Raw genomic sequence first — 27,840 nt, forward strand, 5'->3', positions numbered from 1 at the left:
ATTATTTTTAAATACCCATTACCTATTAGACAAAATTTAGCCGTTTCGTCTTGAGATACTGCACACCTAATAATAATAACAGTAATTCAAATGTATTAATTCTCAGGTTTAATATAAATACCACAAAACCAGTCAAAAGTAGCAAGGGTATATTTGTAGCAATAGCCAACAACACATTATATGGGTCAAAATTATCGATTTTTGTTTTATGCCAAAAATCATTAGGATATTAAGTAAAGATCATGTTCCATAAAGATATTTTGTAAATTTCCTACCGTAAATATATCAAAACTTAATTTTTTATTAGTAATATGCATTGCTAAAAACTTCTTTTGGACAACTTTAAAGGCAATTTTCTCAATATTTAGATTTTTGTTAAATTCAAAATATTGAGATTCCAGATTTCCAAATAGTTGTATCTCTGCCAAATATTGCCAAATATATCAATGGAAAGCTTATTTATCCAGAATGCATAATCACATATGTGAGGATCTAAACAATAATTTACTCCTGATTAAAGCAATTTTATTTATTTTTATTTATTTATTTTTTTAAATGGTATTTAAACCATTTTGAAATTTTTTAAATCGTAAACCATTTTTAAAAAATAATATTTTTATTTATTTATCCTTGCTGAACAATTATAGACTAAATAATATAACATAATATAATATATAATATAATAGTTAATGATTTATTTAAATTTTATTTTAATTAAGGAGCAAATGACAGTTTTTTTCTAATGACTCTTGTTCTCAATTTGTCAAATGAGTGTAAAATACTATTAAGATATATATCAAATATTAGATGACAGAAATTAACTAGAGGCTTAAAACCATGTAGTTGTAAAAAGTAATTATTATTTAGACTTTTCCTAGCTGAACAATTAGAGACCAAAAAAAGAAACACCCCCATTTTGACATTGTTTCATCGTGCGTAATCAGTGCCGAAATTTGTATTTTATTTTATTTTAAGGACCAAATGGCATTTTTTTCTATCTAGACGTATCCTAGCTGAACAATTACAGACAAAAAGCGCTTAAACCATCTATCTATCTGTCTGTCTGTGTATATATATTTTATTTTATTTTATTAAGGAGCAACTTACATTTTTTTTCTAATGACTCCTGTTTTTAATTTATGTCTAATGACTAAAATATCATTACGAAATATAGTAATCAACTAAGACAAGAACCGGTATTCTTTTTGGTTTTAGGACAAATTTGATGAAAGGTTTTAATCCATTTGAAATGTTGACTACTGTATATCAAATATTAGATAACATATTTATAAACAAGGAATTTACTACAGACATTTTGTCCCATACCCGGTGAGTTTCAAGAATTGCCATTTGGCCTGTAACAAAATAAAATACTATGCTAATTCACGGCTGACCACTAGGTGGCGCAAATACACAAACCTAACTGTCTGCTGAGCTAATATAACGGGGAATTTCGGTTTACTGTGAAACAACGTAAAAATACGCCACTGCATAATCAGGATGCAAACAAAACGGATAAACTGTTAATAGGTTAATCTGCTTTGTGCAACTTTGTTTTAAAATGCTTATTTAAAGCCTAATTTAAATTAGGGTTCTGCTATGTACTGCGGGCTGACATTGAGAAAGCATTTCATTCCTCAAATTGTGGATTTGACTTTTCTCGATGTCAGCAGCTTGGTTCCTACCCTTCTCGTTTCTATCGAAAAGTACTAGCAGTCAGCAGTGCCAGTGCCTACTGCGCCCTAACCACTTCACCCTAACAACCCGCCCCTCAGCAGCGCCAGCTCTCCAGTGTGAAACCCGTGCGTCACTCAGGCTCATGAATATTCAAACGAGCGTCATGAGAAAGAGCGTCACATAAAAGGATACAGGTGAGGTCACGGCGACACACACACAGCTGGACAGTCAACGCAGAGGCCAGTAGACGGGATTGTGTCAATACCAAAACAAAGAAAGAAGAAAAATTCAAAATAGCAGCACTTGGACAGTTTTGAATTCCTCAAATATAAAAAGGGAACTAAGGTTGCATCACGTATAAAAAGGGAGCTCTGCGAGGAACGGCAACATGTTCACTTGGGTAAATAAGGAACAGGGTGGAAGGAACAAGGAGGGAGACATGTTTCAAACAGTGACTGAAGGACTTCAGAGTCTTTATGTTAAAAAACTTCTGCCTTTGGAGGAGACCTACCTCTTCCATGATTTCCACTCACCGGCGCTGGAGGAGGCGGACTTCCAGAGCAAGCCTATGGTCCTCCTGGTCGGACAATATTCCACAGGGAAGACCACTTTTATAAGGTAATGCGTGACTTTGACAGATAGGTGTGTCATCAAAAAAAGTATCATACTTTTTATTTGTAATGTCTAAATTAAGAAATGCATTAGACACAAGTAAATGTATTGAGAGTTTATTTTTCTCGCATTTATTTATTTTTCATTTAATGTCTTAAAGACTTCATGTACACGTGTTAAGTTCAGTACAGTCAGCTCTTTGTGGTTGCACCAAACCCTAGCAAGGGGGTGTGTAAAAACATTATGCCAGCTCACATGGTCCATTCATCTGTGAAGAGATGCAGAAGGCTGAAGAGTAGGCAAACAACTCATAAAAGCATCATTATTCTTCTTATTGACTTTCCACTGTAGGTCAATGCCATCCAGCTTTAATGTCTGTGCTGTTGCTCTCGTCAGTCTCTGAATGAATGAGAAAATCCAATAGCTTTGTTTCTAGTTCAAACTAGAACTGGCTTACTACTAAATCAACTATTCATAATGTAAAACATAAGAAAGTGATGGATATTTAAGGCGGTTTAAACCAATTGAATTAGTTCTAGAGGCAACTTATGTTTGCATTGTTCATTTTACCTCCCTTTTCATTACACATTTGCACAAAGGAGTAATCCAGCCATATTTAACAATGAACAGTCTGATTTACAGTTCCCTTATGTTTTTGTTAGATTTTAATTACAAGCCATGTGTGTTTTTTTGCTTGGAAACCTTTGACACTTTCTCATCCTCTGACAGGATGTAGTAGGAATCTATGCTTTGGCTAGGGAGTTACAGGAAGACTGAGACTGATGAATAGGCCTGTTTTCAAGCTCTCCCATTTGTCCAAAGGTTGAGAGCCACTGTTTAGCTTTGATCCTTGATTTAGCTTAAATACAGTGTCTCAACCTATAGGCTATTGGGTGGTTTTTTAAATTAAATTTCCTGCAGTATTTATTCTATTTATTTTTATTCTCACCTAACCGTGACATTTTGTTGTTAGCATGTGCTGTCCCATGATCAGGCCACTCCGCTTCACTAAGTAGTGGTTTGTTAATGCTTAACCTCTTCCTCCTGCAGGTATCTTCTGGAGCAAGATTTTCCAGGGATGCGAATTGGCCCCGAACCAACGACAGATGGATTCATAGCTGTGATGTACAATGAGAACGAAGGAATTGTTCCTGGGAATGCCTTGGTTGTGGATCCCAAGAAACCATTCCGCAAACTCAATGCATTTGGAAATGCCTTCCTAAATAGGTAAATACCAAGATTTAAGTTTCAGTGATTGTGACACATTCTTATTTAGAAGCTCTGAAGATTTCAATCTTGGTATATTAAAAGAGAAGTTCACCCAAAAATTAAAATGGTAATGAGTTACTCCCCCCTCATGTTTGTTCAAAATGAAGACTGTCATTCATCTTTGACTGTCGTTCTTTGAAACACAAATTAAGACCTGAGAGATTTCTGCCATTTCACTGAAAGCCTAGATTTGGACACTTTAAAAAGTGAGCTTTAAAAGAGATTGTAAAAGTAATGAACTACCAGTCAAAATTTTTTTGGACAGAAAGATTTTTAATGTTTTCAACAATGAAGCCTGGATTTATTTGATCCAAAGTACAGCAAATAATAATGACTGTTTTCTATTTAAATATATTTTAAAATGTAATTGATTACTGTGATTTCAATGCTGCATCATTACTCCAGTCAAATGATCTTTCAGAAATCATTGTAATATTCTGATTTGCTGCTCAAAAAACAATTATTTATTATTATTATTATGTTGAAAACATGTTTCTTTGATGAACAGAAAGTTCAGAAGAACAGCATTTATCTGACATTGAAATATTTTGTATATTTTATCATCACTTTTGATCAATTTAAAGCATCCTTGCTAGGGATGCACCGATCCATATCGGCCGATCACTTGCGCGTTTTGTCAGTAAAGCCGGTTCTGTAATCAGCGGTAAATGCCATCAGGTGCGTGATTTCACGTTGAGCCGTATATACTACACACAGCCGTTGTTCACTGACGAGCTGCGCACTTTCACACTGATAATGAACATTGATTTGCGCAGCTCGTCGGTAAACAACGGCTGTGTGTAGTATATACGGCTCAACGTGAAATCACGCACCTGATGGCATTTACCGCTGATTACAGAACCGGCTTTACTGACAAAACGCGCAAGCATTATCGGCCGATTCGCATCGGCGCATCCCTAATCCTTGCTAAATTAAAGTATTAATGTCAATACTTTCTATACCAAAGAAAATGTAAAATGACTCCAAGCCTTTATATGGTATGATGTATAATGTTACTAAAGCTTTTTATTCAGATAAATGCTGATCTTTTCATCAAAAAAAAAAATAGATATGGATAATAATGGTACAGAATGTTTCCTGAAAAGCAAAGCAGCATATTAGAATGATTTCTGAAGCATCATGTGACACTGAAGACTGGAGTAATGGTGCTGAAAATTTAGCTTTGATCAAAAGATTTTAAAATATATTCAAATAAAAAGCAGTTATTTTAAATATTAAAAATACTTTACAATATTACTGCTTTTGCTGTATCTTGAATAAAAAATGCTGGCTTGGTGAGCAGAAGAGATGTCTTTAAAAACATTAAAAATGTATATGTTCATATATATGAATCAAGAGGTTTAATCCAGGTCGTATTGAATGTGATTTGCATATAAACACTATTCAAGGCAAGGCATGAAACAAGCACATTTGAGCTTTCTTTTTACCTATTTTTGGGTGAACTAACCCTTCAATGACTCTAAAGAAGTAAACTGGGGCTGAATCAATTGATAACACCATATTCCAGTGTTCAGTTAAGCTTGAGCCTTGAGAATAGTTGTTAGACATCATGTCATGCAGCAGGGAAAACTAGGATGTGGGCACATATTCTTACTTGCTACATTCTGTCACGGATGTCCCACTTGCCCAGGCCGTTGCCAAAACAAGGATTTTCCATTATCTTGCTCTGGCAGTGCAGTGGTATGGGATATGGAAAACTGTCTGGAATGGCCTAAGTACTATTTAAGGTTTACAGTTTTGCTATAAAAAGACAATTAAGACCATGCATTTACACTAAATATACAATGGTTTGTAGTTTTGCAGTTGTACCCAGCTCATTCTGTTGTTCATTCATTCTTCCTTTCATCCCACACAGCCTGCTTTTCTATTACAGGCAAATATTTTCCACAAAGCTTCTCAAAAACTGTGTAAAGGGGCTTGGTCTCTTCTCCTTTTAGGTAATAGCTGGTGCATGAGCAAGTTTTAATGTTTAATTTTAGTACCTAGACAGTTAGACAAAGGGTTTTTTTCCTGTTTGCTGGATATTTATGTGGAGAGGAAATGGGTAAGTACTTCTTTGACAGTGACCACTATAGAGGTCAAAGGACCACTTGACAGGGAACATCTCATCTCCTCCAAAGGAACCTCAAAACAATGCACTTTGTTTCCTGTGGACCCCGTTGTGCGTCATGTGATGGCACGTTTGGGCACAGTGGTTTCTTTTCCTTATTCTCTTCTTGCTTTTATCCACCGGCTCTTTTGAATAAAACGCATGTGTAATTTTCTAGAAACTGAAACTTAGTTGAATGCTTCTTCCTCTATTTCTCAGCATGTCCTTCTGCTTTGCAGCTGACAGGTGATGTTTTCTTACAGATGTTGCAATTTCCTCTAAGGTTTTATTTAAAAAAAAAAAGACATCCTCTAACTCACTTGAGATGGTGTTGCAATCTTAACATCACTATAATATTTCTGGATATGAAGTTAAATAATAGTTTTATAAACATTATAAATGTATTATAGATGTGTTGGATATCTGAATTGTATTTTTTAAAAGTTGTTGCCCCAAGGTTATGGAGTAATTTACTACTGTCCAACAGGTCCTCCACCTCAGTCAACATGTTTAAAACCCTCCTTAAAACTCATTTGCTGTCTTTGGCTCGGATTGCATTGTGTACTGGATGGATGCAATGTTTTTAGATTTCATGTATGTGAATATGTGGTCTTAATTCTGTAGGCAAAAAAAAGTCCACTCTTAGAAGTTTAGCAATGCATGAACCACAGCTTCTGTGAAATTTGTCACAGAATGTGACCACATTAATTTGAGTAAGTTGTGTTTAGTCTGAAGTTAAATGTACAGCGTGTTATTCTCCTTTTGTTTTTATTAAATGAATAAATGACTTATTCTGTAACCAGCTATGGCATTCTTGTATCTTTGAAAGAATTTTAAGAGAAAATGTATCTCAGCTGTTATATTTCCTGTGACTCAGATCGAATGAGTCACTGACAAATGTAGTGATACTACCAGCATTTCCGGTGATAACATGAGGTGATGAACTCTCTCCATCTGTCTCGCCAGGTTCATCTGCTCACAAATGCCCAACCAAGTTCTGCAGAGCATTAGCATCATTGACACCCCCGGGATCTTGTCTGGCGAGAAGCAGCGCATAAGCAGAGGTCAGTGGCTGCAGTGAGTGTTTACTGTGCAGGAGGATGTTCACTCTAGTCTCTTTGTAGTGTCTTCAATCCAGTGCATTCTGTATTGTATGACAAACAAAAACCAGGAGTTACGCACAGACTCTGTCACGTGGCCACACACATGCAATGGGATATCAAATCAAAACAGACACCATAAAATATACCCCATTCTTCTATGACAGTGCTCCTGCAAAGATGTTTATTAAAAAAAAAAAAACCTCTTTGTTTAAGTCCCCGTGAAATCAAAATGGAAGTTTTTTGGCTTTTAGTATGAATATGTTAGCCTTAAGGTTATCTATAAGCTAGTGTGCTCCAAAACAATAACAAAATTCACATTTAGAAGACATAAGCATTCAAAACGTACAGTCTCTAACTTCTGCCAATATCAATGATGTTGATGACATCACCCTGCACTTCAGCTTCTCATCAAACTTTCTATCCAATTAAATGCTCTCTAGAATTCAAAGCATTCCGCGTCCTACACTATAAATAGACGCTAAATCTGTGGCTGTAATCAGTTACCTGTTCGCAGAATTAGTATTTTCTATATGGTGAATGGCACGTAGTGGGATAGGGAATGATTCAGACAGTAGGTGCGTTACCATTACAGATTTGCGCAAAATGTTTGCAATATTTAATAAATGTCTATAAAAAACTATTACGAAATGATGCCATTTTCATTAACCAAAGTTATGTGATAAAACCAAGCGGTGACCTCCCGCTCTCTCTATTGAAACCAACACGGAAGTGACTTAAACTGCAATTCATCGACTGGCCGCTAGAAACTGGCTGCAAAAGGGAGTCAATCCCCATGTTAAAATGCCCAACTTTACAGCAGAAAAAATATGTTTACAGCCTGGTACAAAATGTGGTTTTGGTCTATACAGCTAATTTTGCCCTTTATGTCAACTGTGAGGGGGGTGAATTTTTTTAAAACTCATCCGTTTAAGTTATATTCAGCCTTAAAGGTCCCATATTGTCAAAATCGAAATTTCCTGGCTTTTTTCATGATAACTGAGGTCTAGGGGCTATGTAACTACCATATGAGTTTCAAAGCAGTCAATCCACAGTAAACTGCACACAGCCTGCTTAAAGTAGCTGTTTCTTTTCACGAGACGCTGTGACTTCCGCAAAGATGTGACGTCCGATCTACTCAGTCACCGCCTTCAGTCACCACCCCGAACACCAATCACTGTCCCACCCTCCTTTTGTCAAACCCAGACAACAACGCGTCCATTCCATTGTTGAGCAACAACAACACGAAAACAAGTCGAGAAAACGCTGTTCAGTCCATGGATGTCAGGAAACTACATCATTGCACAGGCTTCAGAACAACGTTAATATCAGAGACCAGTGGCAGTCAACTTTAGCCTCTTTCACTCAGCGATTCCGGTAAATACACGGATAATGTGTCCCATGATTTGTTCCGGAGTTGTTTAATTTGGTTCATTCACAGTTGTTTTCCGGAATCTGTGTGTGCTTTACACACAACCCATAAAGACATGTGACGTTTGGATGTGAGATGTAATGCAACGCGTACGATTCACTAAACCTAAACTAACCTGAACAAACTGTGCTTCAGTGCTGATAGTGCGGAGCTGGCTCTGCCTGATCGCTGCTTCATTCCACTTTGCACATATTTTTTCATTGTGAAGAGTCGCATGATAACGTGCATCATCACTACAACACTGCCTTTATGGTTCTGGCTTTTGTTCACACAGCGCTCGTTCCCGTAATTTTCCAGAATCAGCGCGCATTGTGAAAGGGGCTTTACTGAATCAACAGTTATGTATCTTACTGCATTCAGTGTTTGAAAAATAAAAAACATTAATGATCATTCTGAAATATCCTGTTGAGTATCAGCAAGCTAGGCTCTCTCTATTGCTCTGAGCTCGCTTACAGCATACATGACCGTAGTTACCTGTGGTTGGCCTGGCTGTGCGTCACTCAGAAAACAACAGGCCAATCAGAAGAGAGGCTCATGAATATTAATTAGATGGGCCAAAATCGACCTGTTTTTGACAGAGCTCCTAAAAAGGAGCTGTAAAAATATATTGAGATGGATTTTGGCACTTATACCGCAAATATATATTTTTAAGGACATCAACAACTAAAATAAACCTCCAGAAATGTGTACAATATGGGACCTTTAAATTTCTGCATAATTAAGGACATGGCCACTTGAGTGACAACGGGATGGCCGCTGCTGTCACCACTGTTACACTAGTCGGGCGTTGTTTCATAAACCATCTCCACCCACGTCCCGCCTTTTTGCCCATTTTCGGGACTATCCGGGAGTGACGTGCGACGACGCAATTCCAAAATGGTGACGGCCGAATCCCGCCCACTACAAGCTTCAAAAATGCTCTTCAGAAACCTACGGTTGACGTCACCGACACTACGTCTATATTTTTTACAGTCTATGGGTATAACATAATTTTTCTCTCACAATAAACCATGACGACCGATGATGGTAGGTTTATGTATATTGCAGCTGATATACGGCGTAGGAGACGTAGACTTTAGCAAAGCATATATGGGATTTTTTCCATCTGTGTATTTTCAATTTGTAATTTCAATTTGCACAATTTAAAGGGTAATGAAACAGAGCTAGTATAAATATACTTTTGGTTGGTGCGAAAGAGGTCTGGTTTCGCACTGTTACATGAAATGCCGCAGCACGCACACTATCTTCTCCTTTTCAGAGACACAATATCATATGGGTGAACTGGCGCAGACGATAAAATGCATCAGATCCATTTGAATTCTACACAGAAATGTATATTTTATAGCCATGTGGATGAGATTGTAGCTGTCATACGCTATCAAATGCGGCTTTACCGAGTTAATATAAACAAAATGCTAATGGCTATTTGAAAAAGGGGGCGGGACTGCTTGATATGTCCCACCCTCGACATGACTGGAAATTTATAGTCTGCGTGAACTGGAAGCTGTTGCCGACTTTATTTCAGTGTATTGACATGTTTCCAACTGAAACGGAACATTGAATAGAGGGCAGGGTTTAATTTTAGCACTCCTCCTCTTCATTTCTCACTAACAGTTGAAGGGCCATGGTTCGCCCAAGCCATCAAACTGACATCATCAGAGAAAGAATGCCATACCAATGAGGAAGTAAAGGTTCAGATTTTGATTAAAGATTACCATGACAAACATTTTTTCAGTGGATTTACTAGCATGGATTCACTGTTCACATCAAGACTAGCAATAGGCACCAACAAAGTAAAAAATGTCCATTTTGATTCATAAGGACTTTAAAGGTCCACTGAAGTGCTTTAAAACAAGCAGCGTTATTCTATGTGTTGACGTAATTTCAACTAAAACAGGAAGACAGAAACAGGAAGTCCAGCCCCCTTTTTTAACCAGCCAATAGCATTTTGTTTATATCACAGCTTAGGTCAGAGCTGTTGGGCTCGGTAAAGCTGCATTTGACAGCGTATGACAGCCACAATCTCATCCATATCGCTATAAAATATAACATTCTGTGTAGAATTCAAATGGGTCTGATACATGTTGCAGTCTGCGCTGATTTATGCATATTATGATCCGCTAGGTGCTATCGTGTCTCTGGACCAGACTGTCACACAAACCTAGAGAGCCATCTTGCCAATTTTGTTGTTTTATTGTTCTGGAGCACACTAGCTTATAGATAACCTTAAGGCTAACATATTCATACCAAAAGCCAGAAAACTTCAATTTTGATTTCATGGGGACTTTAATAAAGGGAAGATAATGTCACATGACCAAAACAATGTGAACTCCACTGTTTAGCCTTGGCAGGTTTCTTCACCCTGGAGTCTCTGTGGCTGTTTTCCAGTAAAAATAGATTTGGTGTGATGCATTAGAACAGACAGCCTGGTTCAGTCCCTGGAGGACTGAAGCTCATGTTCACAGTATAAGGAACAATCATAATGCTTTAGTCATTAGTTTTCATTTTAGTCACCAGATCTGGTCTGTTTCATTGTAAATTTCCTCTGTTGTTTCCGTCCCTGTCTCCCATTACATGACACCAGCAGACAAGCTGGAAACCGTGATGAGTCTGTGGTGTTGTGAAGTCAGCGTTTCTCACTTTCTTTTTCCTCATTTCAAAAGCATGAGTTTAGCTTGCCAAATACACTTCAGCATTTACATCAGCATTCTGGTACCACAGCATGTAGCTGGTGTTTATGTGTTACTGGATAATCAATTACCAAAACAAGCTGCTACATGCTTTTTTCACTAAGAAGGCAGAGCATGTGGCCAAGACATGGTCAAGCAACAGTTGTGAGATATGCTTGATAATGCTGTACAACTGTTATCTATGAAAATGCATGGCAGCACCACAGGTGTGCGCAGACTCAGAGGGTCTGCAGACTACAGATTAGGCCTGGTGGCACAAATGTAGAACAGCACAAATGTACAGCCGCAGCTTCGGCCATGAGGGATAAGACACATGGGCGTTCCACATCTGTTCCTGGTTTAGCTCCGCTCAGCTGAGGTTGCATTCCTCTTATGTTGGCGTCTCTGACACATCTCACGGTGTACCATTAACCTTATGCATTAATCATATTTCATTTTTAATTCAACTATAGATATTTTTATTATTATTATTTTTTTTTTAAATAACTGAATTTTACACCTGGACATTTGTGACCCTGGACCACAAAAACAGTCATAAGGGTCAATTTTTAGAAATCAAGATTTACACATTTAAAAATCTGTAATCTGAGGGGGCAAAAAAATCTAAATATTGAGAAAATCGCTTTTAAAGTTTTTAAAGCCCCACTAAGTAACTTTTTTTTTACCTTAAAATAATGTTTCCGAACTCATGTCAGTGGTTCATCAACTCATAACAGGGTGAAACGGCACTTTCGTATTCACTTTGCGACCCTCTATCAGCCATAACAGCACTATGTAAGTTTGGGTCGTCGGGTCGCGGTTTTGTAGTTTAAATGATACTACAAATGCGACTTGCTTCATGGCAGGCTTCACTTAAGGTTTTCATACTTTTATAATGTCATACAACATACTCTACCTTGTCACTGGACATCGTTATTTCCAAATCCGGTCCTGGATAGCCTTTCAAACAAATAACGTGCATGTGACACGACGGTAGGCTAAATTATTTACGACAGCGGTAATGGACAATTCCTCTTCTAACCTGTAGAGGGAGCATTGAGGGAAAAGTTACTTAGTGGGGCTTTAAAGTCAGTCCAAATGAAGTTCTTAGCAATGCATAGTACTAATCAAAAATTAAGTTTTGATATATTATGGTAGAAAATTTACAAAATATCTTCATGGAACATGATCTTTACTTAATATCCTAATGATTTTTGGCTATTGCTGACTGGTTTTGTGGTCCAGGGTCACATTTGTGTTGTATCTGCTTGAAATTTTCCAATATCTCAATTTAAAAGTGAGTACAGCATATTTATATTTAAGGCTGCTCATTAATTAATGTGATTAAATAATTAATTAAATATATAAAACAGCTGGTAAATTGACAACGTCTGGTGTGACATGTAGTAATCTACAACCATCTAATTTTTTATTTTACAATTTTAAACATGACTGTTTCTACGTTTAAAAATGTATTCATCACACTGTAGGATCAATTAAATTGAACTATGGCAAAAAGTGATTAAAAATGGTCAAATATTTTAACATACATGGTTTAATTAAAAAAAATGGTTAAATCAGAGTCCTTCTTCTATACAAAGTTTCCTTACATGGAACAGCATTGATGGTTCCCACACTCTAAGCACTGAGCCCCTCCTTTGTAAAATCTTGGCAGAGCTTTTTGCAAAAAATTTTACAGCAATGTGTAATCCATGCCATTGTTGTTGGAACAGTGTAATTTCCTCATGACTGTTGGGTGGTTGGATAAGCAGGATCTCATTGCTTTAAAATCTGAATATGCACTGGTTATAATGAGCTACATATGAATGAGGGCTGAAGTGTAGTCTCTGTCTCTACAAGGTTCTCATGGTCATGACAGATCAGTGACCTGTGCACAAGGCTTGAAAGTTGATCTTTATGTCCTTCTCTCTTTCTATACCTGTTTCTTCCAGTTACAGAAAGAAAGGTGTAGCCATTATTTATGCATGAAGGACAGTTTAACACATTTTCTGAAATACCATATCACAGTTTAACACATCTGTGAAATACCAATTTCAAATTAATTTTGTGTGTAATGTTTCAGATATATTTTTATAAGGTTTATTAATTATATTTGTTTGTTTATTATGCATGTTTATTATTAGGGTCTCCCAGATTAGGGTTTGTGAGTTGATAAAAAAGCAAATAATTAGAGGAGATCAATTATTATGTCTATTTTTACAAGATGTAATATAAGTCTCAGGTGTCCCTAGAATGTGTCCGTGAAGTGTCTGCTCAAAATACCCCACATATCATTTATTATATCATTTAAAAAAAAATGCCCATTTGGAGTGAAAGCAGAAACACGTTTTCGTACATGTTTCTTTAAATGCAAATGAGCTGCTGCTCCCTGACCCCTTTTCCAGAAGGCTGTGCCTTTACAGCTCGTAACTCAAATACTCTGCTAAAAAACATTTGTTTGGTTTTAATCATCATGTCTGTCGTGCTAAAATCATGTGTTTTAAACCATATCAGTTTTCTTCTTATAGTAGGGTTTTCTGAGTGCATACATCTAAAGAACTAAACTAAGTTCTCTTTCGTGTCTTATTGTGCTTAAATTGTCAAATACACACAAGTTTGTTAAAAACGCATATGAGTTACAAAAACAGGCGGTTAAAAAATTGCATGTTTATATTAAATCTGTGTGGCAGCAGTGTAATATAAAGTAAATAAATCAATAAATTCACTGTTCTCTTGTCTCCACTTAGACTGGGACTCTAAATAATGTTCTGTGCTTGTCTGTGCAGCCAAAGTTAGCATAAAGTTAGCACAGTTAGCATGTTTTGCACGCACTTTGGCCATGGTGTTAGAACTGGTACAGCGTTGTCACTTGCGAAAACAAAATGGCGGCGTCGTGGGTGGAAACGTGCAGATTAAGGGGCAGTAATATTATAATAAGATCCCCTTACTACATCACCAGGGGAGTAAAATCTGATGCGTTTGTTTTTTCACGTGTTTGCAGAAAGAGGCTTACCAAAACAAAGTTACTAGGTTGTCCTTTTTCACGTTTTCTGGGTTGGGAGATGCACTGGGGAGCCGATTATAGATTTTCATGTTAGGTCACCTTTAATGGTGTGTACTGAATGCATTATACTCAGTCTGTTTTCTCTTACGAGCAGGGCAATGAAGTTCATTTTAATCCTGTTCTGTTGACATATTTCCCCCCACAGGCTATGATTTCTCTGAGGTTCTGCGCTGGTTTGGAGAGCGAGTGGACCGTATCATTCTCCTCTTTGATGCTCATAAGCTAGACATCTCTGATGAGTTTTCTGAAGCGATCAAAGCTTTCCGTGGGCAGGATGACAAAATCCGTGTGGTACTGAACAAGGCTGACCAGGTGGACACTCAGCAGCTAATGCGGGTTTATGGTGCGTTGATGTGGTCGCTGGGGAAGGTGATCAATACTCCAGAGGTGGTGAGAGTCTATCTTGGCTCTTATTGGGCCAAACCTCTCCAAAATGCAGAAAACCGGCGTCTGTTTGAAGCTGAAACACAAGATCTCTTCAGAGACATCCAGAGTTTGCCTCGCAACGCTGCCCTGCGCAAGCTGAATGACCTCATCAAAAGAGCTCGTCTTGCCAAGGTAAGGGTTTTAATGTCACAGCTTAGTATAATTGTTAAAGTATTAGTTCACTTTCAGAATGAAAAAATGCTGATAATTTCTCACCCCCATATCATCCAAGATGTGCATGTCTTTCTTTGTTTATTTGAAAAGAAATGAAGGTTTTTCAGAAAACATTCCTGATTTTTCTCCATTTAGTGGACTTCAATGGGGACCAGTGGGTTGAAGGTCCAAATTGCAGTTTCAATGCAGCTTCAAAGGGCTCTACATGATCCCAGCCAAGGAATAAGGGTCTTATCTTGCGAAACAATGGCATTTTCTAAAAAAATTACAATTTATATACTTTTTAACCAAAAATATTCATCTTGCACCAGATCTGCGATGTACATCTTTATGCATTACGTAATCACTTTGGAAAGATGTGGTTAGTTGTATGCCTGTGTACTTTGGTCCGTCAAAAAACTCTCATCTCATTTTCTTCTCCAACTTCAAAATCAACCGATATCATTGTCTTACCTTTTTTTGAAATGTGACTTTCTTTGCAGGTTAGCTTTGTAAACACTTGCTCTGTACTTGCCTACATCACAGTGCATGATTGCGCACTGTGTGAAGTTGAGCTAGTGCAAGACGAGCATTTGTGGTTAAAAAATATAGAAGTTTTCATTTACTTTTAGAAAATGACAGATCGTTTCGCTAGATAAGACCCTTATTCCTTGGCTGGGATCGTGTAGAGCCCTTTGTAGAGCCCTTTGAAGCCACATTGACACTGCAATTTGGATCTTCAACCCGTTGACCACCATCGAAATCAATTATATGGAGAAAAATCCTGCAATGTTTTCCTCAAAAACCTTTGACTGAAGAAAGAAAGACATGAACATCTTGGATGACATAGAGGTGGGAAAATGATCAGGAAACTTTTGTTCTGGAAGTGAACTAATCCTTAGGAGTAGTTCACTTCCAGAACAAAAATTTACAGGTAATGTACTCACCCCTTGTCATCCAAGATGTTCATGGCTTTCTTTCTTCAGTTAAAAAGAAATTATGTTTTTTGAGGAAAACATTTCAAGATTTTTCTCCATATAATGGACTTCTCCCTGGGCGCCGCAGCAATGGCTGCCCACTGCTCCGGGTGTGTGTTCACGGTGTGTGTGTGTGTGTGTGTTCGCTACTGTGTGTGTGTGCACTTGGATGGGTTAAAATGCAGAGCACAAATTCCTAGTATGGGTCACCATACTTGGCCTCACTTCACCTCCTCCTCCTCCTTCTATGGTGCCCCCGAGTTTGAACTTTCAAAATGCAGTTTAAATGCAGCTTCAAAAGGCTCTAAACAATCCCAGGCAAGGAAGATGGGTCTTATCTAGTGAAACCATCAGTTATTTTCTAAAAAAATTTACAATTTATATACTTTTTAAAGGTCCCATATTGTCAAAATCGAAATTTCCTGGCTTTTTTCATGATAACTGAGGTCTAGGGGCTATGTAACTACCATATGAGTTTCAAAACAGTCAATCCACAGTAAACTGCACACAGCCTGCTTAAAGTAGCTGTTCATTTTCACAAGCCACTGTGACTTCCGCAAAGATGTGACGTCCGATCTACTCAGTCACCGCCTTCAGTCACCACCCCGAGCACCAATCACGTCCCACCCTCCTTTTGACAAACCCATAGGACAAACCCAGACAATATCGTGTCCATAACATTGCTAAGCAACAACAACATGAAAACAAGTCGAGAAAACCCTGTTCAGTTGATAGATGTCGAAACTACATCATTGCACAGGCTTCAGAACAACGTTAATATAAGAGACCAGTGGCACGTCAACTTCAGCCTCTTTCACTCAGCGATTCCGGTAAATACACGGATAATGATTCAAGATTCAAGAGTTTTATTTGTCACATACACAGTTATACAGAGTATGACCAGCAGTGAAATGTAGGTCAGGTCCGCTCCAAGGACAGTGCAATTATAAGTAAACAAATATTAATATAATATATATAAATATAAATATAAAATAAAATAAAATAAATAATAATAATAATAAAAATGAATAAAATAAAATAAAAGATAAGATAAAAAATATAAATATAAATGTGCAGTAGTAATAAGTAGTTTGAGTAGTAATGAGAGGGATGTGCAAAAATAATGTGCAAAAGTGTACAGGGTATTAAAAATAGCAGCAATATGAGGTAGAGAACAAATTGGATAGCTTATAGATATATGATATTTACATGGAGAAAAAATAAGAATAGCTTATTGATATGGTGATATTTACATGGAGTCAGGTGGTGTATGACACAGAGTTAGAGTTTAGAAGCCTGATGGCCTGGGGGAAGAAGCTCCTCCTAAGTCTCTCAGTTTTTGCCATGAGGCTACGAAAGCGCTTACCAGATGGAAGCAAAGTGAATAGGCAGTTACCATGGTGATTTAAGTCCTTGAAGATTTTAACAGCACTCTTTTTGCAGCGTTTGAGGTAGATGTCCTGCAGAGAGGGGAGAGTAGACCCTGAGATGCGCTCAGCTAAGCGCACAACTCTTTGTAGTGCTTTCAAGTCCTGATTTGAGCTGTTTCCATACCACACTGAGATGCACTGAGTCAATATGCTTTCTATGGTCCCTGAATAGAAAGTTTTCAGGATTGCTGGTGAGACCCTGAATTTCCTCAGCTGTCGGAGATGGTACAGTCTTTGCCTGGCTTTTTTAACCTGTGTGTGGATGTGTGTAGTCCAAGTCAGGTTCTCGGAGATGTTTACACCTAGGTACTTGAAGGTACTCACCCTCTCCACAGGGGTCCCACTGATCATAAGAGGAGTATAGGGCTGCTGCTGTCTCTTCCTAAAGTCCATGATCAGCTCTTTAGTTTTGCTCACGTTCAGAGAGAGACAGTTGTCCTGGCACCATGATGTGAGATTCTCTACCTCATCCAAGTATGCGGTCTCATCGTTGTTGGAGATGAGGCCCAGAACCACAGTATCATCAGCGAATTTGATAATGGATGTGGAGCTGTGAGAGGACACGCAGTCATGCGTGTAGAGAGAGTAGAGCAGGGGACTCAGGACACAGCCCTCCCATGATTTGTTCCGGAGTTGTTTGATTTGGTTCATTCACAGTTGTTTTCCGGAATCTGTGCGTGCTTTACACACAACCCATAAAGACGTGACGTTTGGATGTGAGATGTAATGTGACGCGTACGTTTCACTAAACTGAAACTAACCTGAACAAACTGTGCTTCAGCGCTGATAGTGCGGAGCTGGCTCTGCCTGATCGCCGCTTCATTCCACTTTGCACGTATTTTTTCGTTGTGAAGAGTCGCATGATAACGTGCATCATCACTACAACATCGCCTTTATGGTTCTGGCTTTTGTTCACACAGCGCTCGTTCCCGTAATTTTCCAGAATCAGCGAGCATTGTGAAAGGGGCTTTACTAAAGCAACAGTTATGTATCTTACTGCATTCAGTGTTTGAAAAAGAAAAAACCTTAATGATCATTTTGAAATATCCTGTTTAGTATCAGCAAGCTAGGCTCTCTCAATGGCTCTGGGCTAGGCTACAGCATATGACCGTAGTTAACTGTGGTTGGCCTGGCTGTGCGTCACTCAGAAAACAACAGGCCAATCAGAAGAGAGGCTCATGAATATTAATTAGATGGGCCAAAATCGACCTGTTTTTGACAGAGCTCCTAAAAAAGGAGCTGTAAAAATATATTAAGATGGATTTTGGCACTTATACCGCAAATATATATTCTTAAGGACATCAACAACTAAAATAAACCTCCAGAAATGTGTACAATATGGGACCTTCAACCTCAAATGCTAATCTTGTCTAGCTCTGCGTGACCTCTGTGTATTCCGGTTATTATAGTTAGGGTATGTCGAAAAACTCCCATCTCATTTTTTCCTCCAACTTCAAAATCGCCCTACATCACTGCAAAAGTACCGTCCCAGTGTTTACAAAGTGAACATACACCCTTTGAAAAAAGGTAAAACAGTGATGTATGACGATTTTGAAGTTGGAGGAGAAAATGAGATGGGAGTTTTTCAACATTCCCTAACTGTCATGAACCAGAATACAAGTATAAAGTAATAAAGTAAAAAGTATATAAATAATTTTTTTTTTTTTTTTAGAAAATAAACAATCGTTTTGCCTGATAAGACCCTTCTTCCTTGGCTGGATCATTTAGAGCCCTTTGAAGCTGCATTTAAACTGCATTTTGGAAGTTTAAAATCGCAGGCACCATAGAAGTCCATTATAGGGACTAATTTATAATTTCTTTATGACTGAAGAAAGAAAGACATGAACATCTTGGATGACAAGGGGGTGAATACATTACCTGTAAATTTTTGTTCTGTAAGTGAACTACTCCTTTAAGATCTTAAATGGTTAATAATACCTTGCTGCTTGTCATACTTTCCAGCATCGCTGCTCATTGTCTGTTATTTTGTCTTGTGTTTGACCTTAGTTCAACCACTATTGTTTTTGGCTGAGTGCACTGTATGAACTTACACACTGTACCACATGAGCCCATTTAACACATGAGCGCCTTAACACTTAAATATGGACGTATAAACAATTCACTCATGGAACCATGACAGAAAGTTTGTCTTATCTCTTCCGCAATATTTTCCAAACACGTCTAGCAAACAGGAATCCCGAAGCCCTGCGCATGCCTTCCTGTAATGGTAAAGCCATGTGAGGCAGTTAAATGCCTTCTCCATCTCCTGGAAAAGCCCAGAAAAGTCCCTTTCCGTGGTACAAAGGAATGTGTGTTACGGGCTTGAAGAGAGCACGGCCCTTATTTTTCCTAACCTCTCCACCCCACTTAGTCTTGCCACTCGTCATGTTTACGCCTTTCCTGTCCTCCTCAAGCCGCCAATCATCGGTAAGCGGAATAAACACAGCTTAAAAGGGAAAAGCCCAGCCTTAATTTGGATCTCCTGTGGTGCACTTCCTCTATATTGAGGAAAAAGTTCATATAAATACAGACGCATTTGAATGTTCCGTTGGCACAAGTATTTCCAAGGTGTAAACACACAGATGGTGTTTGATTATGTAACCAGCTTATAGTAACAGGAGGTGGATGTCATGTGAGAAAATATGTCTATAGTATAATAATAGTAATAATTGATCCTGTGTGTTTTTTTATGTTAAAAAAACCTTTACTTTAAAAAAGTTACTTTTGTAACTTATGCTGTATGCCATCAGTGTTGGGGAAGTTACTTTTAAAATTAATGCATTGCAATATTGCGTTACTGCCTAAAAAAGTAACTAATTACATTACTTAGTTACTTTTATGGAAGGTTATGTGTTTTGTGCTAATTTTGCGTTAGCCTGTTCTCATCTGGGCTGGGCTTGCTTGTTTGTTTTTAATATAAATAAGCCCTTAAACTGTACAGATTCTGTACAGTAGAGGGCGCAGCTCAAACAAACCTTTCAACTGTGCTACCATTCTGGATTGCATGGTAAATAGGACACAGGACGATTTTACTGTTTTTATTCACTTTGAAAAATTCTGAATCTGTTTTTGTGCAAGTGAGATGAGTAAATGCATGTTCACATTGATTCTAGAGCTACAGTAAGCATCATGTTTACACAAATGCACACAGCGCCTCTGCATTTAGTCCCGATTTCTCTCAACATCGGGACGGGAGAGCTGTCTGTCGTTAAATGGGAAGACAAAGTAACTGGCATTACTTATTTGAGAAAATAACCCAGTTATTATTTTGGAAATTAAAAAGTAATGCGTTACTTATCTAGGTTCTTGAAAAAAGTAATCTGATTACAACTCGTGTTACTTGTAATGCATTACCCCCAACTATATATGACATAAATTAGCCTTTGTTCTAAATAAATAGTTTGATCTGCTCTTATTGTCACTTTTATTGTTATATTGATATTGAAATATTATAATACCTTTTTTTTTTTGTTTACAGAAATGTTATGCATTTCTGTTTTTATCAGTATGTTATAGGGATAGATGAAAACTGTCATTAATTACTCACCCTCATGTCATTCCAAACCCGTAAGACCTTGTCGTAATTTTAGAAGAGTTGCGCACAAAAAGTGTTATTGTAGCTTCATAAAACTGAGGTTGAACCACTGATGTCACATGGACTATTTTGTCGATGTTCTTGGTACCTTTCTGGGCCTTGAATGTGGTAGGACCCCTGCTGTCTATGGAGCTTTAGAAAGCTCTTGGATTTCATCAAAAATATCTTAATTTGTGTTCCGAAGGTGAACAAAAGTTTTTTGGGTTTGGAACGACATGAGGGTGAGTAATGAATGACAGAATTTTTATTTTTGGGTGAACTATCCTTTTAAATGTGGGTCGATATTTCAAGTATACATTATTCCGGAAACACAGGTCCACCGTACTTTCTCATGAACTTACTGATCGCAATCTGCTGTGTGTGTTATAGGTGCATGCTTACATAATCAGCTACTTGAAGAAGGAAATGCCCTCCCTGTTTGGGAAAGAGAAGAAAAAGGAGGAGCTGATTGCCCACCTGCCTGAGATCTATCAGATTCTGCAGAGAGAGCACCACATCTCACCTGGAGATTTCCCAAATGTCATTAAAATGCAGGTGAGACTTGGTCTGTGTCTGTGCAACATAGGTAAATATGAAGTGTTATATTATGGTTTCTACATGTGTTTACAAACTAAACAAAACTATCCAGGATGTTTGCTTTATTTAGATGGATGCTTTTTATGTAGTTGTTAAGTATGGGTCCAGATGTACTGTATGAGGATTCCAGACTGTAGATTTGAGGAATGTTTGTTTTGTGCAGTGTTTTAGCACTATAGTCCCTGAGGGGGCTGCTTAAGTCCCAATCCTGCTATTGTCTGAAGATCAGACAGAGTCTGTACTTTCACTGTCTTCTGGTCTTGCCTGAGGATGTTTACCCAGCATGACTCTCTGTAGACTCAAGGCACCCATCAGAAATTGCATTACTGTATATCTGAAAACAAGACTCCAGTCAAGCACTGTAATGCAGTTTCACATTACTTAACAGAGATTATTGGGAATGCATCTCACATTTGGGCCTTTCACATTTACTGAACTTCCAGGCTTGCAGATATTTTATTGACATGAAAAGATGCCAGAGTCATTCCGTGTCAACTCAACTAGTGGCCCAGCTCAATATTTTGTTTTTGTCAATAATTTTTCTGAGGAAAGATGAACGTGTAGTGAGGAAAGCCAAAATATTAAATCTCATGAATGTACAGTTGAACTCAAAAGTTACTTACAACTCTGCAAAATGTTAATTATTTTACCAAAATAAGAGGGATCATACAAAATGCATGTTATTTTTTATTAAGTACTGACCTGAAGCAGATATTTCACATGAAAGACATTTACATATAGTCAAGAGAAGAGCAAATAAGTTGTATTTATAAAAGATTACCCCGTTTAAAAGTTTAAATACGCTTGATACTTAAAACTTGTTGTTACCTGAATGATCCACAGCTTTTTTTTTTTTTTTTTTTTTTTGTGATAGTTAGGTCCCACAAATACTTTGGTTTTTCAGCATTTCTGTGTATTTTGACGTTTTCCAACAATGACACTCTAAGGACACACTAAGAACAACTAAGCATATTGCGACCATTACAGAAGGTTCAAATGTTCACTGATGCTCCAGAAGGAGAAATGGTGCATTTAGAGCCAGGGGTGTAAACTTTTGAACAGAATGAAGAGGTGTACATTTTTCTTATTTTGCTTAAATATCATATTTATTTCATGTAGTACTGCCCTTCAGAAGCTACGGAAGATACTTAGTTTCCCAGAAGACAAAATAAGTTAAATTTACCCTGATCTTCAGATTCAAAACATTTTCACCCCCATCTCTTAATGCATTGTTTTTCCTTGTGAAGCATCAGTGAGCATTTCAACCTTCTGTAATAGTTGCATAAGAGTCCCTCAGTGTGAAAAGATGTTTCTCAAAATCATACAGTCATTGTTGGAAATGGTTCAAATACACAAAAATGCTGAAAAACCAAAGAATTTGTGGGATATGAACAATTTTTCTGAAGAACAGCAGGCAGTTTAACTGTTCAGGACAAACAAGAGACTCAAGGGCAACTATCACTAAACAAAACAAAACAAAAAAATCACAGCTGTGGATCATGTAGGTAACAACACTGTATTAAGAATCAAGTGTATGTAAACTTTTGAACGGGGTCATTTTTATAAATTGAACAATTATTTTATTTATTATTTTCTGGACTAGATGTAAATGCCTTTTATGTGAAATATGTTATTCAGGCAGTACCAAATAAAAAATAACATGCATTTTGTATGATCCCTTTTATTTTGGTAAAACAATTAACGTTTTGCAGATTCTGCAAGGTGAATGTAAACCTTTGACTTCAACTGTAAACTTAGAGAGAGGGGTCAAAATGACATTTAATCTGAGATTCAGAAATTACTTTAGAAAAAAATGACTATTTTTACACAGAGATTTGTGGGTGTATTTGTAAAATTCCTTCGCATACAGATGATACTTTTAAACGATTTTCTTTTGGCATTTTTCCCTTTATTGTGATAGTACAGATCAGATATGACAGGAAGCGAAGTGGGAGAGAGATAGGGGGCGGGATAGGGAAAGGTCCTCGAGTCAGGATTCAAACACGGGACGCCCCGAGCACAAGCGCCGACACAGATGATACTTTTGTTCTGATAGAGAGAAACAAGATATATTTCTAGTTTCAACATTATTTGCTCTTCAGACATTCCTCTTGAAAAGAAATAAAGTATCGTCTGTATGCAAAGTGACCCACATTTGGTATTTGACCAATGAAAATAAACTTTAACATTTTGCTCTTTGAGCATATTAGGAAATCTCTGGAAATCTGAAACCAAATGTGCTCTTAAAAATCAACATGCCAAAAGGAAAGTTTGTTAAGACCCAAAATCTACAAGTACATTAAGATATCTTTAGTACTTTTTGATGTTACAGAAATGCAAACCTTGGAGAAAACATGAAAAGTGATTTTTTTCTCTATTTAAAAAAACAAAACAATGTTTCTCTCATATTTCCAAATTCATTTTTACCCCCCTGTAATCTGGCTCTGAATCTCAGATGAAAATTGTCATTTTGACCCCCGTTTACAAAATAGTGAATTACTCAGTAAATATACATCCATGGCATTTAATATTCTGGCTTTCATTACTATACATGTTTATCGTTCTTCAGAAACAAACACTGACAAAATCAACAATTTGAGTTGAGGAAGTCTCTGATATTTGGTTTATTTGACACAGAATAACCCATCAGTCATTAATTAACTATAATAACAGTGCTAATTATTGACTGCACACATGCTCTCAGTGAACTTCCAACCAGACAGCTTCCAGGCAGCACTTGAAAGATAAAGGCCATTCTCTAAATAGACTGCAGGCAACATTGATTTAACTCCAAAATTAGACATCATATCACTGAAATACTTGGATGCCTCTTCTGTTTAGGCCTTACTTTATAAATCGGTTGTGATTTATAAACACATTATAAAAAAATGATAATGAATAATGAAACAAAACAGCTGTTTATAGTATTACAGACACTTTAATTTGACATTAAAATGTCTCCCTCTGTCGCTCCCATCTACTAACATGCAGGAGCAACTGCAACACTACGACTTCAGCAAGTTCCCTTCTTTGAAGGTGAAGTTGATTGAATCTGTGGACAGAATGTTGTCCACCAAGATCTCAGGCCTGATGAACATGATCCGAGAGGAAGAAAGCAAACAGCCTACTCAGATGGTAATGGGTGGAGCCTTTGAGGACTCGTCCGAAGGGCCTTTCGGCCACGGCTATGGTGAGGGTATCAGTGCAGGGGCTGATACCGAGGACTGGATCGTGAGTCGCGACAAACATCGCTACGACGAAATCTTCTATACACTGATGCCTGTCAATGGAAAGGTAACTGGCATCAATGCCAAGAAGGAGATGATGAATTCTCGTCTGCCCAACACTGTACTGGGAAAGATCTGGAAGCTGGCAGACTGCGATAAGGACGGCTTGCTGGATGATGAAGAGTTTGCTCTGGCTCAGCACCTTATTAAAGTCAAACTGGAGGGATTTGAGCTCCCTTCAGAGCTTCCAAATCACCTAGTGCCTCCTTCACACAGGAAAAACTCCACCGCAGACATCTTGTACAACCACCAGGAGGATTGATCAGCTTTATATCTGTATATTTATCACCCAGCTGCTAGCACAAAGTGGCCTTTGAATATTGAAGTCTTACTTCATTGAAAGGGATGACATTTTATTGGTTAAGCCATCTTTTATCTTCAACAGTGCTGTTAAAATTAGACATGCTTGACTTTCACATGCCTACGATTGAGCATGTTTGAATATAAGTGCAGTGTCTCAGTGTTAAAGATCAACATTCATATTTTTGAAAGAGATACATATTCAAATTACATCCCTAACCTTGAGTTATTTCCCCATGTGCTTGCAGACTTTGAAAATGGTTGGCAGTGCAGTGCTTTGAATATTATATTACATCTAATATTAAATAACAATTTCAGTGAAGTATGCATAACAGCAGCCAAAAATAATCACACACTGTACATGACAAGCTATCACAGAAGCACTGACAGAAGTATCCATTCATTTCACTCATTCTGACACAGTGTGAATATCTATTAAATTAATTTTGAAACACAATATAGTTTTTTTATTAACTGTAAGTTTTTCCTTGAATGTACACTTTTTGTATGAACTGGAATATGAGTCTCTTTGTGGGCATTTTGTAATGTGGACAAATTAAGAATATAGACCAAGTTATGGCGGCAGAAAAACACTGGTAATAAGTGGAGTTAAAGTAGAAAGTAGAATTCATCGAATTTATGCGAATAGGATACTCTCATCAAAGACGGCATTTGAAACTAAACGCAGATGTTTAAACAGACTATGAATGAATCTTGCTATGATTACTCTACTTTTAAAGCATACATTTTATTTAAACAATTTGTCTACATAATATTCACATTTCATAGGGGACATATTGTATTAGCTCTATAGTTACAGAATGAAATATTATTAAAACCTATTAACATTTTACATAACATTTATCTATTTTTATCTCACAATTCTGACTTTTTGTCACAAATGCAAGTTTATATCTCCTAGTTCAGACTTTTATAACTTAATTTGAACTCAACAATAGGAGGTTTGTCATTTCTTAGAGAGAGAGAAAAAAACAGAAATGTGGGATATAAACCCATGATTCTGAGCCGAGGGGAAAAGAGAGAATGACAAGTTGATTTTTCTTATCAGAATTGTGAGATATAATCTCAGAATAGCAAGAATAAAGTCAGAATTTTAAAATATAAACTCAAACTTACCTTTTTTCATTCTTTTCAATGGCTTTCATAGACTGCTACTTGAAAACTGTCATTTTCTGCCACCAGATACACTCTTAAAAATAAAGGTGCTCGACGATGCCATGGAAGAACCCTTTTGGTCTAAATGGTTTCATAAAGAACATCTGAAGAATCTTTCTGTTTCACAAAATGTTCTTTGTTGGCGAAAGAAGGTTCCTCAGATTATAAAAAGTTAAGAGATGGTTCTTTAAAAAACCTTTGACTAAATGGTTCTTTGTGGAATCAAAAAATGGTTCTTCTATGGCATCATTGTGAAGAACCTTTTAAAGCACCTTTTTTTTTTAAGAGTGTAGGCTCCGCCCACAAACAACATCATCACTGTTTGCAATCACCAGATTGGTTTATTCAGTGTTTAATGATGCAATTAAAATTATTCTCACTACTAATACTTAAGTTTTAGCTTTTTAAGGAATAAATACTACATAAACTTTTTCTCACACTGGGTGTTACATTTGTTTTTATGTTTTGGGTTGAAATACGTGACATTGTTTAAATGGACACATTTATAACAGCATTATATTTAATAGCACTGAGTTTTGCCAAAGTTTTTTGTTGTGTATAAAATTTCTGTCTTACACTGACTAGTTTGTATAGAGTTACAGTAGTTTATAGCGGCAAGCTTTTAAAAATGTCATACATCTACATTGAAAAAATAATCCTAATAAAATATTCTACAATTACAGTATTCAGAAGAGACACTAGTGTTGCAGTACCATGCTTCTTCCTTACTGTTTTTTGTTCGTTTGTTTGTTTGTTTGTTTTTTGAGAGAGAGATTGGCATCCTCTCTATTCTTTGCCTTCTGATTATTAAAAAAAAAAACATTTTTTAAATAAAAAAAATGTTTAGATTTAATATTTTACATAAATGATACAATATATGATATATAGAATGACAGTAAGAGATAACATTGATTAAAAAATAGTGTTTATATTTCTGAGGTGCAAAAGAACTTCTATTGAGCTGTCATAAAACTTCTTTATGCTGTATATACATCAATCCTGAATGTAATGTATGTTAAACACTGTCACTATAACCATATGTACATTTCAACTAATATACCTAGATTGTTTTTGTCAGCTCAGAGGTGGATTGCATCAACTAGACTGTAACTGTTTGACATGAGGCCAACTCTTATGGCTTTTAAATATGAAAAATCTTTGTGTTTATGTGCAGGTAAAATTAGGATTACTGTAAAATGTGATTAAAGCCATTCTTTTCAAGTTTCCCAGACATTTCCATAGGTGTTTTATGGTGCTGCCTGTACTTTAATGAGCCTTTGACGTATGTACAACCTTCTGTTAATATGTAATTTGCAAATTTGATATACCCTTTTAAATGAAATAAGGGAATGTAATAAACTCTATTTCAAATTAAAATGGTTTCTCCAACACCTTATTTTAAATTTGTAATCGCTACAAACTTGAAACGTGTATGTTTTTTGAATAACAGTAATTTCACCCCGAATCAATTAGCATACAACTGGCATGGCTGTTCCTGGATGGGCCTGTAGAGAGGTGTGTGCTGCTGAATTGCATGAAGTACTGAATATGACTGCAACCTTTACCCCTCATGTAGCACATTGTCAGGTGAGTAAGAATTACCCTCCCTTTCAGTCCATTACAGCAGCGTCAAAGTTCAGTTCAGCTCTTGAACACGTCTTAAAGAGGATTTATCGGATTAAGCTCAAATCATGTATTTTTGCTTATGATGAAAGTCTATGATTAGCACTGACTGTGCTTAAGAAAACAAACCTTGAGGTGGGTAAGTAAATTCTACATTTGTTCCATGCTGCTCATCATAATCTAACAAACAAATGGACGCTTTTTGAACATTTTTCAATAGTAGTTGTTTGTTCTATTTTAAATAGTCTGCAGAAATGTGTAATATATTTGTTTTTAAACTAGATTAAACTAATGTATATTCACCAAATTATAAATGTGGATGTAAAACATTTTATTTCTATGTACTGTATGCAATAGCACCTTT

The 27,840-nt window shown here is 36.9% G+C and overlaps 1 protein-coding gene across 1 annotated transcript; it reads left to right on the top strand.

Moving 5' to 3' along the window:
• Positions 1-1,904: 1,904 nt before the first annotated feature.
• On the top strand, positions 1,905-27,230 carry ehd4 (EH-domain containing 4). Its single transcript, XM_073826643.1, has 6 exons — positions 1,905-2,295; positions 3,340-3,516; positions 6,635-6,732; positions 14,079-14,491; positions 20,884-21,048; positions 24,082-27,230. The coding sequence occupies exons 1-6, from the start codon at positions 2,066-2,068 to the stop codon at positions 24,637-24,639; spliced, it is 1,641 nt and encodes a 546-aa protein (XP_073682744.1). The 5' UTR covers positions 1,905-2,065; the 3' UTR covers positions 24,640-27,230.
• Positions 27,231-27,840: the final 610 nt, after the last annotated feature.

Source organism: Garra rufa, chromosome 21, assembly GCF_049309525.1.
Source record: "Garra rufa chromosome 21, GarRuf1.0, whole genome shotgun sequence".
NCBI classification, from domain to species: domain Eukaryota; kingdom Metazoa; phylum Chordata; class Actinopteri; order Cypriniformes; family Cyprinidae; genus Garra; species Garra rufa.

Coding starts and splice junctions, on each gene's coding strand:
- ehd4 (XM_073826643.1), top strand. CDS start 2,066: ATGTTCACTTGGGTAAATAAGGAACAGGGTGGAAGGAACAAGGAGGGA. Junction 3,517..6,634: donor GGAAATGCCTTCCTAAATAG/GTAAATACCAAG, acceptor CTGTCTCGCCAG/GTTCATCTGCTCACAAATGC. Junction 21,049..24,081: donor CAAATGTCATTAAAATGCAG/GTGAGACTTGGT, acceptor ACTAACATGCAG/GAGCAACTGCAACACTACGA.